We start from the raw sequence: 14350 nt of genomic DNA, 5'->3' as shown, positions 1-14350 counted from the left end.
ATATATACCCATTTCAATTATTTATTTTTACCAGTGAAACCAATATAACATCTCCACATTCACAAATATACATTTCTGACATTCAAAAACAAAACAAAAACAAATCAGCGACCAATATAGCCACCTTTCTTTGCAAGGACACTCAAAAGCCTGCCATCCATGGATTCTGTCAGTGTTTTGATCTGTTCACCATCAACATTGCGTGCAGCAGCAACCACAGCCTCCCAGACACTGTTCAGAGAGGTGTACTGTTTTCCCTCCTTGTAAATCTCACATTTGATGATGGACCACAGGTTCTCAATGGGGTTCAGATCAGGTGAACAAGGTGGCCATGTCATTAGTTTTTCTTCTTTTATACCCTTTCTTGCCAGCCACGCTGTGGAGTACTTGGACGCGTGTGATGGAGCATTGTCCTGCATGAAAATCATGTTTTTCTTGAAGGATGCAGACTTCTTCCTGTACCACTGCTTGAAGAAGGTGTCTTCCAGAAACTGGCAGTAGGACTGGGAGTTGAGCTTGACTCCATCCTCAACCCGAAAAGGCCCCACAAGCTCATCTTTGATGATACCAGCCCAAACCAGTACTCCACCTCCACCTTGCTGGCGTCTGAGTCGGACTGGAGCTCTCTGCCCTTTACCAATCCAGCCACGGGCCCATCCATCTGGCCCATCAAGACTCACTCTCATTTCATCAGTCCATAAAACCTTAGAAAAATCAGTCTTGAGATATTTCTTGGCCCAGTCTTGACGTTTCAGCTTGTGTGTCTTGTTCAGTGGTGGTCGTCTTTCAGCCTTTCTTACCTTGGCCATGTCTCTGAGTATTGCACACCTTGTGCTTTTGGGCACTCCAGTGATGTTGCAGCTCTGAAATATGGCCAAACTGGTGGCAAGTGGCATCTTGGCAGCTTCTTTTGACCCATTTTGCCAAAGGAAAGGACGTTGCCTAATAATTATGCACACCTGATATAGGGTGTTGATGTCATTAGACCACACCCCTTCTCATTACAGAGATGCACATCACCTAATATGCTTAATTGGTAGTAGGCTTTCGAGCCTATACAGCTTGGAGTAGGACAACATGCATGAAGAGGATGATGTGGACAAAATACTCATTTGCCTAATAATTCTGCACTCCCTGTAGTAGACCGGATAGCCAAGTGGCAAGAATGACTACTGGAAGGTTCCCTATGCAGCGAGCGGCGATCAGTCTCTCTGCGGTGGCTCCACTATGACATTTAGAAATGGGAGTTTGGGATTCCTGGACTGCTTGAAAGATATCTGATAAAGAGGGACTGAGATCTTAGTCTGATGGGGTGAGGGACAAGAAATTCATGATGACCAGCTGAACAGGTGAGAAGGATCTATGCTCTTAGAAATGCTTTTAGAGTTGTTTGACATCGTATAGTGTTCGCATGAAAATGAGAACAGCAGGTATTAGTGAAGGGGACACATATATACATATACACACATATATATTTACACACATATATACACACACATACATATATATATATACATACACACACATACATATATATATATACATACACACACATAATATACACACACATACATATATACACACACATTACACATACACATATATATATATACATATATACACACACACATATATATATATATATACACACACATATATATATAATATATATACACACACATATATATATATATATATATAACACACATATATATATATATATATATACACACACATATATATATATATATACATATACACATACATATATATACACACATACATATACACATACATACATATACACATACATACATATACACATACATACATATACACACATACATATACACACATACATACATATACACATATATATACATATACACATATACACATATACACATACATATACACATACATATACACACATACATATATACACATACATATACACATACATATATATACACACATATATACACAACATATATAACACACATATATACACACATATATACACACACATATATAACACACATATATACACACACATATATACACACACATATATACACACACATATATATACACACATATATACACACACATATATATATATATATATATACATATATATATATATATATATATACACACATACACACACTGAAGACTAAAAGGGGCGTGAATGAGGAGTGAGTGAAATTCAGATAAAATATCTCCGCTTATAGAAAAAGCATATAATTTAGTTGACACTCAATCCTTAGTTGTGCTGCAATAAACCTAGGTTCCTGGGGGACTTCCCATGATGCACTGATTGCTTCTGTTTCACTCACTTTTTGGTTACACACTTCTCTGCATTTAGTTATTAGTTATCATTAATCTCTGGCTCTCTTCCATAGCATATCTTTGTCCTGTCTCCCTTCCTATAGCACCAACCGGTCATGGTAGATGGCTGCCCCTGACTCAGCCTGGTTCTGCCAGAGGTTTCTTCAGGTTAAAACTGAATTTAACTGAAATTGAGGAATAATAATAATAAAAATAATAATAATTGATTGCATTTATATAGCGCTTTTCGAGACCCTCAAAGCACTTTACAGTTCCACTATTTATTCACTCTCACACACTTGTGGAGGCAAGCTATAGTTGTAGCTGTGTAGCTGTAGGCAGACTGACAGAAGCAAGGCTGCCATATCGCACCATCGGCCCCTCTGGCGCTCAGGTAGGTGGTAGATGAAGTGTCTTGCCCAAGGACACAATGACCAAGAGAGAAAGAGCTGGGGATCGAACTGGCAACCTTCCGGTTACAAGATGAGCTTCCCAACCCCCTGAACCACGGTCACCCCGCAAATGAAAGCATTCACAGTCTAACAGTACGCTTAAAATAAAAAAAATAAAAAAACAGTTATGAGCCATAAATATGAACCAGCACATGGGACGCTGTACCAACTGATTTCTTTCTAGACTTTAGTACAGTGAGTACAAAAGAGGCATGTGTTCTTATGCCAAAAGGAATCATCTCAAGCCAATGAAACAATGAAGAAAAAAAAAAAAAGAAAAAGAAAAAGAAAAGTAGACACTTCTGTGATCCAGTCATGTCCGCATGCTCAACTTGCAAGGACTTTGACAAACTTATCCATCATAGATATTACACTATTGCAGACAGCACCAGGGAGAGAAAACTGTCTGGGTAAAACTTTTCCCTTGGTGGATTGGGCCATTGCACTACCTCCCCCTACTCACTCATTTTGATGGAAGAGGAGACAAAGAGTGGCAATAACACAATAATACCCTCGGGCAAGATACTAACCCCAAGTTGCTCTCTAGTCCATATACCATTTAATTCAGTTTGTGTCGAAAATTATTATTATCAGAATAATCAGATTTTTTTTTTTCTTAGCAGAGGTAGCCTAAATCAAAGTACTGCAATGCACAGCATGCCTAACATTCATAGTTACTTATGATTGGCTAGGGAAGTAGCTCTAAATTTCTTTTAAATTGTTAGTGCAATCAATTAGAAATTTTTCAATTAGAAAAACCCTCTCGATTTAAGCAAACTCAGAACTTCCAATGTGCTTACCCACTGACTTGACCTCTGGTTTAACTCAGTTTAACAAAAATATATTGTTTTTCTATTTGCTACTATTGTTATTTTTATATAATGCAAGTACGCCATTTTCGTATGGAGTACTTGCATTAAAGAAAACTGTTGAGTATGACATTGCTGGAAATAGCGTTATAAAAAAAATGTACATAAATTTACATTTACTGCACAATATGAACTACTGCATTGTTTTAATGTTAACTTCAAGGGTTAGTGGTGAGCACACACACACACACACACTAAAAATACTCACTCCATCTTCACACTCAGAGTTTCAGATGCAGTACTCCAAGTCTTTTCATTCCTTCAATACTAATTCCTACATTTTCTAAAGTCACTACAGCAGACACGCAAAGTCAGGGGTCCTGTGACTCGCACTGATACTTTGTTCACTGCCTCCATTTTTCAACTTCCTGCTGGTAGGACATGCCCGGCCAGAACACCTTACCAGGGAGGTGACTGCTTCAGAGGCTCATTTCGATGTGGAGGAGTAGCGGTTCTACTCTGACCCTCCTAAATGACTGAACTCCTCACCCTATTGTTAATAAAGAGCACATCCACCCTTTGCGGATGCAAACGGTGGAATGGAAATAAGCTTTTTCCATTCCACCGTTTGCATCCGGAATCTCATTCTTTCGCCTTTATTAAAAAAAAAAAAAAAAAAAAAAAAATCTAACAGCTGAGACTGAAGAAGTCACTTGGATGAGTGACAAAACGTTTCTCCCACAAAACGCTACGTCCAGATGAACAGAATCAACTTTTGGAGAGTTACTTTCCTGGATGATTGAGAATGCATCAAGACGTTTTAACCCACTTTGGCAAGGACTGCCTAAAGCTTGTACGTCAGTATGAGCAAACAGCACGTAAGATGGCGGACTACAGGAACCACCTGAGATTCAGCCGACAAAACAGGATTACTCCTAAAAGTCTGCAAATGAGCTCTTCAGTTAAAGGCTTCCGGGCAACAAAAATTCTCCAGAAGGCACAGCATCAGTTACTTAATGAACGGGTGAAGCAAACAAATGTTACCATCGACATGCTAAAATGTCAAGAGGAGCGGATCCGACAGAGACTGACTATGCTTTTAGATGAGAATACTCTTAAAAAGGTGTTTGACTTTACTGAGAAGGCTCATCTAGCACAGCACAAGAAGTCTAAGACCAGGCAACAAAGGAAGTTTGATTTACTTGTTGTACGTCGGAAACCACCACAAAATACCGAGAGTGTCCTCAGTGACCAGAAGAGACAAGGATGCGACACAGGATGTGGACAAGTGGGTGAAGAATTTGTCTGACAGACAGCTCACCCAAACAGAGAAAAACATCCTTGCTAAAGGGTTGAATTTTGCTGTCACACCGAGACAAATCCTGCTAGTGGAGCTGATCACAGCCACAGAAACAGCAATTCGTAACAACAATATTGCAGAAGTGGAAGCAGAGCAACTACAGACGAAAGTTTCGGCCTGTCTCAGCAATGCAAAGCCCCCAGCATCCAACATCACCATGGAGAAGAGGAAGGCACTCACATCACTTCGTGATGACAACAACATTATCATCCTTCCGGCAGACAAGGGTAGGTGCACAGTATTGCTAAACCAAAAAGACTATCATGAGAAAATTTTGTCACTACTCAGTGATGAAAATACTTATGAGCCCCTGAAACGAGACCCAGGAAGTGGCTACAGGAAGAGGGTGATGGACTGTCTGAAGATTTTATTAACAATGATGGTTATGAAAACCATTTACCCCCATTGGGCATCAGTTAAAATGTACAACATTGGCTAGTACATCTGGTACAGACTAATGAAAATATCAAAGATTAGTCACATACATCCCTGGCAGACATATTTTCTTTTTTTTAAAAAAAAAAAAGAAAAGATGAGGCTTAGTTAAACTTTTATTTTTTTTGTTCTACATCAGCTACAGTTTAAACACTGCATGGCTAATGCATCGTAAGTGTACATACACAACTGAAGTACCATTTTTGTTCAGTGAACTCAACATGTCAGCATGTTCGGATAAAAGACGAGATCTTAGTTTATTACTATTAAGTCCACCATCATAGTCGGGGATAAACTTTTATTTTGGTGATGGTGGGGAGGTTAACAATCACATGTCTACAAGTGTCTAGTACATACACGCATATCAGCTGAAGACAGTGAAATCAATCCACAGAATGTGAGGCTAAATTGAAGAAGCAGATGATTATTTTTTTTATTATTATTTTTGCTAAATTGCAAAAACAAAAAAACTATTTGACTCAATTTGAGCACTCAAAGCGCGTTCAATTACATGCGCCATTCACATATTTCACATTCATAAAAGCGCTTCCTAACATTTACACACGCACTCACACTTCAGTGGATGCCTCGGGAAAAATGACTAACGTTCCAGTTAGTAGACGACCTGCTGTACTACAGCCACCCACAGTTATCACTGCCAACGTCAGGCTTCTCTTCAGTGCAGAATGCAGGTGAAATTATTACGTTGGTGTTCTGGGCCAAGACATTCTGACGTTAGTGATAAATTTAAGTCCATAATGCTGCTTACGATCTTCCATGGGACAAATATTCACATTATTAAAAACTCAAGAAGCCCATTTTCTGACACTTTTATCGAGTCAAACTAAGATTACTAACACCAAGAGACCAACTGGAAATTTCCTCGAATTATCTCTGGACTTCAGGACATGTGTTGTCTTTGATCATTAGTACTCATTAGGCATAATACAATTAGTCTTTGTAAACAATATACAAAAAGTCAGGAAAAAAAACTGTAAACATTTACTCACGTGCAAATGTTTACAAAACTAAAACACTTAGCAGAAGTCAGTGCAAACGTCTTCAGTATGACAACAGGCTCAAGTTTAGAGACTATGGGTTGAGACAGAAAATAAAAAAAAGAAAAGAAAAAAAACTGTTGCTGGAGAGGGATGCGAAACACTAATGAACGACTTTAAGCCATGGCCTGTTAGTAGTATTAGTGGATACAGAGATGCATTATGAGCGCGCAGTGCACTGCACTTACCAGACAACTCCAAACGCCCCGTAGCCGATGGGTCTGTCAGGCTCAATATCCAGCTGCTGCTGTAAATGGTGCGTGTGTTGCTGCTGCTGATGGTGATGGTGGTGAGCTTTGACAGCGGCTGCTGCAGCCGCTTGGACCTGTGCGGGAGCCGCGGCCGCCGCCGGCCCGGGAGCTTGCCCGGGGGCTGGAGAGGGAAAGTAGGGCTGCTGCTGTCCGGGGTTTAGCATCACCGCCGCAGCGGCAGCCGTTGATGTGTGCTGCTGGACCGTGTGCACAGCAGCGGCTGAGCCTGGGTGCTGTAAGTGGTGCTGGCCCGCGTGGTGGTGGTGGTGGTGGTGATGCATGTGGGGAGGCGGTAGGTGCTGGAGCTGGTGGTGGTGGTGATGGGGGTGATGGGCAGCTACTGCTGAGGAGCCACCGTTGTAAGCAGCCATCATTTTTGTAACATTTGCAGCAGTTGTACCGCAAAGAGCCATCCAATGATACTTAAATGCCAACTTTTCAAACTGCTTCTCAAAATGATACTAATGGCAACCAGACAGCAACCCCACGGTTAATACAATTCATGGCAAACATAGAGAAAATATATTTTGTCCTTTAAGCGTCCAAAGTCAATCACTTTGACAGAAATTATCCGATATCTGGTATGGCGTTTTAGCATAATACTAACTAGGCTCTGCCCCACTTCCCCTAAATTAATTTTCTATTAGGTACACCATTAGACTACTGAAGTCTGAAACTAGTGACGGAGAGCATATTATGGGCAATGGACCACCCAAACATACAATCTATGCAGCTTTAACAGTGCCACTGCTGTCAGTGACAAACCGAAAATATTCAATAGAAAAAAAAAACTTATATGCACTTCACAGAGACTGTTCAACCTCTCCTCCTGGGAAAAATTCACCTTCCCCTCTTAATAAAACAGTGCGATCTAAAGCAGGTCACATGGGAAGCAGAGCATTCATCTTATAAGTGTTCCAAGTTTGCCACACACTCGGGTCTGGCGCCGTTGCTTTTCTCACCACACGGCTTAAAATCGCATCTGTTATTCCAAACTGAATTCTCCTTAAGATGTGTGCACAGGCCAAACAGCTACTCTGATGGCAGAGGTAATCTCAGAGTCGTAATTAACGCTGCTGATCCGGTGCAGAGGAGGTGTAACCCAGCCAAGGCTACAATACAGCAGCGCAGAGAGGCAGGCAGGCCCGGGCCTCGGCAATCCACCCTATTCACATATTATTATAGAAATCCAGCGAGCCGCGTGCTTCCAAAGAAACCCCCATCAGTTTGACAGGGTGACGAAGCTTCGACCATGACTCAAAACACGAGAAGAGAAATCCTCACAGACGGCTGGCAGACAAAGTAATTCCCCCATCGACAGCTTTGTGTGTGTATCTGTATTCTACTCTGTCCTAATACGGCTCAGAAGCGCGCATCCAAACAGACTAACAAGTTAAATCCGTTTGTTGTGGGACAAAATCTACCGCCAGGAGCTAGACAGCCTTATTCAATCTGACAACTCAGAGCTAGCTAATGGGTATCTGTATCTCCACATAAAAACAGCAGTCCTTCCGTTGGTTCCGCTGGGCCTTGACGCTGTCAGTTGAGGGAAAAAAAACGTCACTCGGCTGATCCTCTACACTTCAAGCTCACGACGCTTATGTGACATGATAAAAGTATTGGTCACGAGGTAACTGAAATGAGCTGTTCATCCAACATGGTGAACAAAACCTTAGCCGCTCAGCGCTGAGATTAGGCAGGGTCGCCAACCAATCGTCTTCCGCACGGCAATGACGTAATTGTAACCTCCTTGATTGTCACAACGAGCAGCCAGTGGCGCGTGTTAGCTGGGGTGACAGCGGGGTTGATAGCTGACCGAAAAGCCCAATGATCTCCACATAGATGCAGAGAAAAACACCGCTCACTTCATTGCAGGAAAATATTCAGAATCCAGACCAGGGATTAAAATTAAATGATTGAATTGAAAATAATTTTAAAATAATAAAATATGATATGACTTCAGACTTACTACTTCTCTATACAAAGAACACTGCTCCGTAAAAGAAAAGAAAAAAAGTGAATTTCTAGTTTCTGATGCATTATATTCCTGAAAGCAGCTTCACAGGTTCTGTACCCTTGCCCAGATCTGTCTTGACCTGTGGTCAATTTTGAATGTCATGCCAAAGGACGTGAATACTGGATGTAAGATGTGCATACATATATGATGATACATATAGATATCATAATAATATCTAATATTTGCAAGAATAGTAAACTTCTTGTCTTCATTTTCTTGGGGGGGGGGGGGTATTATTTGTAGAATTTTTAGGTGAAAAATAAATTGAATACATTTTGGACTAAGGCTGTAACAAACAAAAAATTGAAGCACTCTATATTCTATGAGACACTATCCACAATGAACTTATTAAGAACCCAGCTGTGAATAAACATTCATTTACTTTGTAATGCAGTTCTTTTCTCACACCCAACAATCAAATGACCCCTTTGAACAACTGCTGACAGTGGGAAGGAAAAACTCATTTTTAACAGGAAGAAACCCCAAGAAGAACCAGACTTGGCGGCTAACTGCTGTGACTGATGAGGGGAGGAAGACAGGACAAAGACAACTCGAGTTTTTTACTGCACTGTACAGGCAAGTAATTCTTTTAACTGGTTATATGTGATTAGGAAGCAGCTAACTTTCAAAAATAAAAGCATGCAAACATAAACAGTCTTACACGCTGCACTCTCTGCAGCTTCTCTCCTCCTGCTACCCCCCCAAAAAACCATCTCCATAGACTGTGTCAGCTCCCAAACAGACAAAAAACAAACTAAAAACCAGCAATAAACAAATTAAACATAAAAAATCAAAAAGAAAGAACAATACAGTATCCACATCTGAACCAAAGAGTAAAACAGTGAAATGTGGATTATTAAATATTAGGTCTCTCTCCTCCAAGTCTCTGTTAGTACATGACTTAATAATTGATCAACAAATCGATTTACTCTGCCTTACAGAAACCTGGTTGCAGCAGGATGATTATGTTAGTTTAAATGAATCAACACCCCCGAGTCATTCTAACTACCAGAAATCTCGAAGCACAGGCCGAGGGGGCGATGTGGCAGCAGTTTTTCACACCAGCCTATTAATTAACAAAAGACCAAGACAGACTTTTAATTCATTTGAAAGTCTGATGCTTAGCCTCGTCCACCCCAGTTGTAAAACTCAGAAACCAGTGTTGTTATCATATATCGTCCACCTGGGCCTTACACAGAGTTTCTGTCTGATTTCTCAGACTTTTTATCTAATTTAGTTCTGAGCTCAGATAAAATAATTATTGTGGCTGATTTTAACATCCATGTAGATGCTAAAAATGACAGCCTCAACATGGCATTTAATCTGTTATTAGACTCAATTGGTTTCTCTCAAAATGTAAAAGAACCCACCCACCACTTTAATCACACTCTGGATCTTGTTTTAACATATGGAATAGAAACTGAACATTTAACAGTGTTTCCTGAAAACCCTCTCCTGTCTGATCATTTTCTGATAACATTTACTTTTACAATAATTGATTACACAGCGGTGAAGAGTAGACTTTATCACAGTAGATGTCTTTCTGAAAGTGCTGTAACTAAGTTTAAGAATATAATCCACCCACTGTAATCATCTTCAATGCCCTGTACCAACACAGTGCAGAGCAGCTATCTGAACGCTACCCCAACAGAGGTCGATTATCTTGTTAATAATTTCACCTCCTCACTACGTACGACTCTGGATACTGTAGCGCCTGTGAAAACTAAGGTTTCTAATCAGAAGTACCTGACTCCATCGTATAATTCTCAAACACATACCCTAAAGCAGATGACTCGTAATTTGGAGAGGAAATGGCGTGTCACAAATTTAGAGGATCATCTTTTAGTCTGGAGAAATAGTTTGCTGCTTTATAAAAAAAAAAAAAGCCCTCCATAAAGCCAGAACATCTTACAATTCATCACTGATTGAAGAAAATAAGAACAATTTCTCTTCAGCACTGTAGCCAGGCTGACAAAAAGTCAGAGCTCAGTACTCTGACTTGTTGTCAGCCTTTAACATTAACTAGTAATGACTTCATGAACTTCTTCACAAATAAAATTTTTATCATTAGAGAAAAAATTACCAATAATCATCCCACAGATGTAATATTATCCACAGCTACTCTTAGTACCATTGATGTTAAGTTACACTCTTTTTCTCCAATTGATCTTTCTGAGTTAACTTCAATAATTACTTCCTCCAAACCATCAACGTGTCTTTTAGACCCCATTCCTACAAAACTGCTCAAAGAAGTCCTGCCATTAATTAATTCTTCGATCTTAAATATGATCAACCTATCTCTAATGATCGGCTATGTACCACAGGCCTTCAAGCTGGCTGTAGTTAAACCTTTACTCAAAAAGCCATCTCTAGACCCAGCAGTCTTAGCTAATTATAGGCCAATCTCCAACCTTCCTTTCATATCAAAATCCTTGAAAGAGTAGTTGTCAAACAGCTAACAGATCATCTGCAGAGGAATGGTTTATTTGAAGAGTTTCAGTCAGGTTTCAGAGCTCATCACAGCACAGAAACAGCTTTAGTGAAGGTTACAAATGATCTTCTTATGGCCTCTGACAGTGGACTCATCTCTGTGCTTGTCCTGCTAGACCTCAGTGCAGCTTCGATACTGTCGACCATAATATCCTATTAGAGCGATTAGAACATGCTGTAGGTATTACAGGTACTGCGCTGCAGTGGTTTGTATCATATCTATCTAATAGACTCCATTTGTGCATGTAAATGGAGAGTCCTCTTCACACACTGAGGTTAATTATGGAGTTCCACAGGGTTCAGTGCTAGGACCAATTCTGTTTACATTATACATGCTTCCCTTAGGCAGCATCATTAGAAGACATAGCATACATTTTCACTGCTATGCAGATGACACCCAGCTCTATCTGTCCATGAAGCCAGATAACACACACCAATTAGTTAAACTGCAGGAATGTCTTAAAGACATAAAGACCTGGATGGCCGCTAACTTTCTGCTTCTTAATTCAGATAAAACTGAGGTTATTGTACTCGGCCCTGAAAATCTTAGAAATATGGTATCTAACCAGATTCTTACTCTGGATGGCATTACCTTGGCCTCCAGTAACGCTGTGAGGAACCTTGGAGTCATTTTTGACCAGGACATGTCCTTCAACGCACATATTAAACAAATATGTAAGACTGCTTTCTTCCATTTGCGCAACATCTCTAAAATTAGAAATATCCTGTCTCAGAGTGACGCTGAAAAACTAGTTCATGCATTTATTACTTCCAGGCTGGACTACTGTAATTCATTATTATCAGGATGTCCAAAAAACTCACTGAAAAGCCTTCAGCTAATCCAAAATGCTGCAGCAAGAGTCCTGACAGGGACTAGAAAGAGAGAGCATATTTCTCCTGTTTTGGCTTCCCTTCATTGGCTTCCTGTTAAATCCAGAATTGAATTCAAAATCCTGCTCCTCACATACAAGGTCTTAAATAATCAGGCCCCATCTTATCTTAATGACCTTGTAGTACCATATCACCCTATTAGAGCACTTCGCTCTCGCTCTGCAGGCCTACTTGTTGTTCCTAGAGTATTTAAAAGTAGAATGGGAGGGAGAGCCTTCAGTTTTCAGGCCCCTCTTCTGTGGAACCAGCTTCCAGTTTGGATTCGGGAGACAGACACTATCTCTACTTTTAAGATTAGGCTTAAACTTTCCTTTTTGCTAAAGCATATAGTTAGGGCTGGACCAGGTGACCCTGAATCCTCCCTTAGTTATGCTGCAATAGACGTAGGCTGCCGGGGGATTCCCATGATGCATTGAGTTTTTCCTTTCCAGTCACCTTTCTCACTCACTATGTTTAATCAGACCTCTCTGCATTGAATCATATCTGTTATTAACCTCTGTCTCTCTTCCACAGCATGTCTTTATCCTGTCTTCCTTCTCTCACCCCAACCGGTCGCAGCAGATGGCCGCCCCTCCCTGAGCCTGGTTCTGCCGGAGGTTTCTTCCTGTTAAAAGGGAGTTTTTCCTTCCCACTGTCGCCAAAGTGCTTGCTCATAGGGGGTCATATGATTGTTGGGTTTTTCTCTGTATCTATGAAGCGCCTTGAGGCGACTTTTGTTGTGATTTGGCGCTATATAAATAAAATTGAATTGAATTGATAATGAATATTTGAATCTTATATTCTTTTATTGTAGCACTATACAACAACAACAAAACATAGAATTACTAACACCACATGACATTTTCATAGAAGTTGTTTTCTCTATATATCCAAGTTAGTCCCAAAATGTCCAGTCTTTGTTTTTGATCCTCTCCTTTTGCCTGCCTGCCTGGTGCTCCTTAGGAGACAGAAGCTGGAGGATGTTTGGTCATTTGTTTTGACACAAGCTGTTGGGGAATTATATAATATTTTCAACCAGCTTACGAAAGAGTTTCCAAAACCAAATTTGTGTAAAGTTGCAAATAGAAATTTCCAGTTAACTCTGTCAAATGCCTTTTCTGCATCAAGAACAATATTATGGTTTCAATATTTTTACTGCATGAGTAGTCTATTAAATTAAGTAGTCTACGTGTATTTGTTGATGAGTGCCTACCTTTTATGAAACCAGTTTGGTCAGGATGAATTAAAAGGGGGGTTATTTTCTCTAATCTCTTTGAGAGAGCTTTGCAGATTATTTTAAGGTCTACATTAATAAGGGATATTGGATGACAGCTTGAAGGAAATACAAGGTCTTTGCCTGGTTTTAGTAAGAGACTAATGTTTGAGTTCATATTTGGTGGTAGTCTGCCATTTTCTTTGATTTTCTGCAACGTTCTGTGAAAAATTGGTGCTAGAATCGTCCAGAATTTTTTGTAAAATTCTGCTGGAAAGCCGTCTGGACCCGGAGCCTTATTCTTGGGCATACTTATCAGGACTTCCTGGAGTTCACCTGGTGTCAGTGGTGAATCCAGTGCCATTGCTTGGGTGTCTAATAATTTTGTTAGACACCCAAGTTATGTTGTAGAGAAATTGATCAATTTCGTTTTTAGATGGGTTTATTTGTGGTGTATTCGTTTCAATTTTGCCAGAAAACATCTTGATGAAGACTGAGGAAAATACTCTGTGTGACGAGACAAAAGCTGAACATTTTGGAAGATGTGTGTCCCATTGCATCTGGTGTAAAAGTAACACAGCATTTTAGAAAAGGAACACATTACCAACAGTAAAATATGGTGTTGGTAGTGTGATGGTCTGGGGCTGTTTTGGAGTGGCCTAGTCAAAGTTCTGACCTGAATTTGATTGAGATGCTGTGGCATAACTTTAAAAAGACAGTTCATTCTCGAAAACCCTCCAATGTGGAGAATTTCTGAGCTCATTAACTTTTTTTTTATCTGGTCTGGTCCTCACAGGACACCTACTGCAAACATGTGCTCTATAGCAGCGGTCCCCAACACCCAGGGACCTAACAAAAATGACCTTTTAGAAATGGCAGTTGGTGGAGGAATTATTCATATAACTCCTTTAGGACAGGAAGCAATAAAATATAATGAAAACACCTCACTACATGTAAAACTATATAACTGGAAAGTTGTACACAAAGCATTAAAAAAGTAAAAATTGTAATTCTGCAAGAAAAGTTCCCTATCAGTGTTAAATGGATTAATATTACTGCTGCAT

At 40.0% G+C, this 14350-nt stretch overlaps 1 protein-coding gene across 1 annotated transcript in view; it reads right to left on the bottom strand.

The window, feature by feature from the left end:
* Window positions 1-8434, bottom strand: part of nlk2 (nemo-like kinase, type 2) — a gene marked incomplete at its 3' end in the record, with an annotated part of 48233 nt that extends 39799 nt beyond the window's left edge. Inside the window, 1 exon segment of the mRNA XM_014338361.2 lies at window positions 6634-8434. Within this exon segment, the coding sequence (XP_014193847.2) occupies window positions 6634-7109 (476 nt within the window).
* Between the last annotated feature and the right edge of the window lie 5916 nt (window positions 8435-14350).

This window comes from Haplochromis burtoni, unplaced genomic scaffold (genome assembly GCF_018398535.1).
Source record: "Haplochromis burtoni strain Fernald_Lab_line unplaced genomic scaffold, NCSU_Asbu1 Contig_227, whole genome shotgun sequence".
In the NCBI taxonomy this organism is placed as follows: Eukaryota; Metazoa; Chordata; class Actinopteri; order Cichliformes; family Cichlidae; genus Haplochromis; species Haplochromis burtoni.
This window is presented reverse-complemented; position numbering and strand designations above follow the sequence as displayed.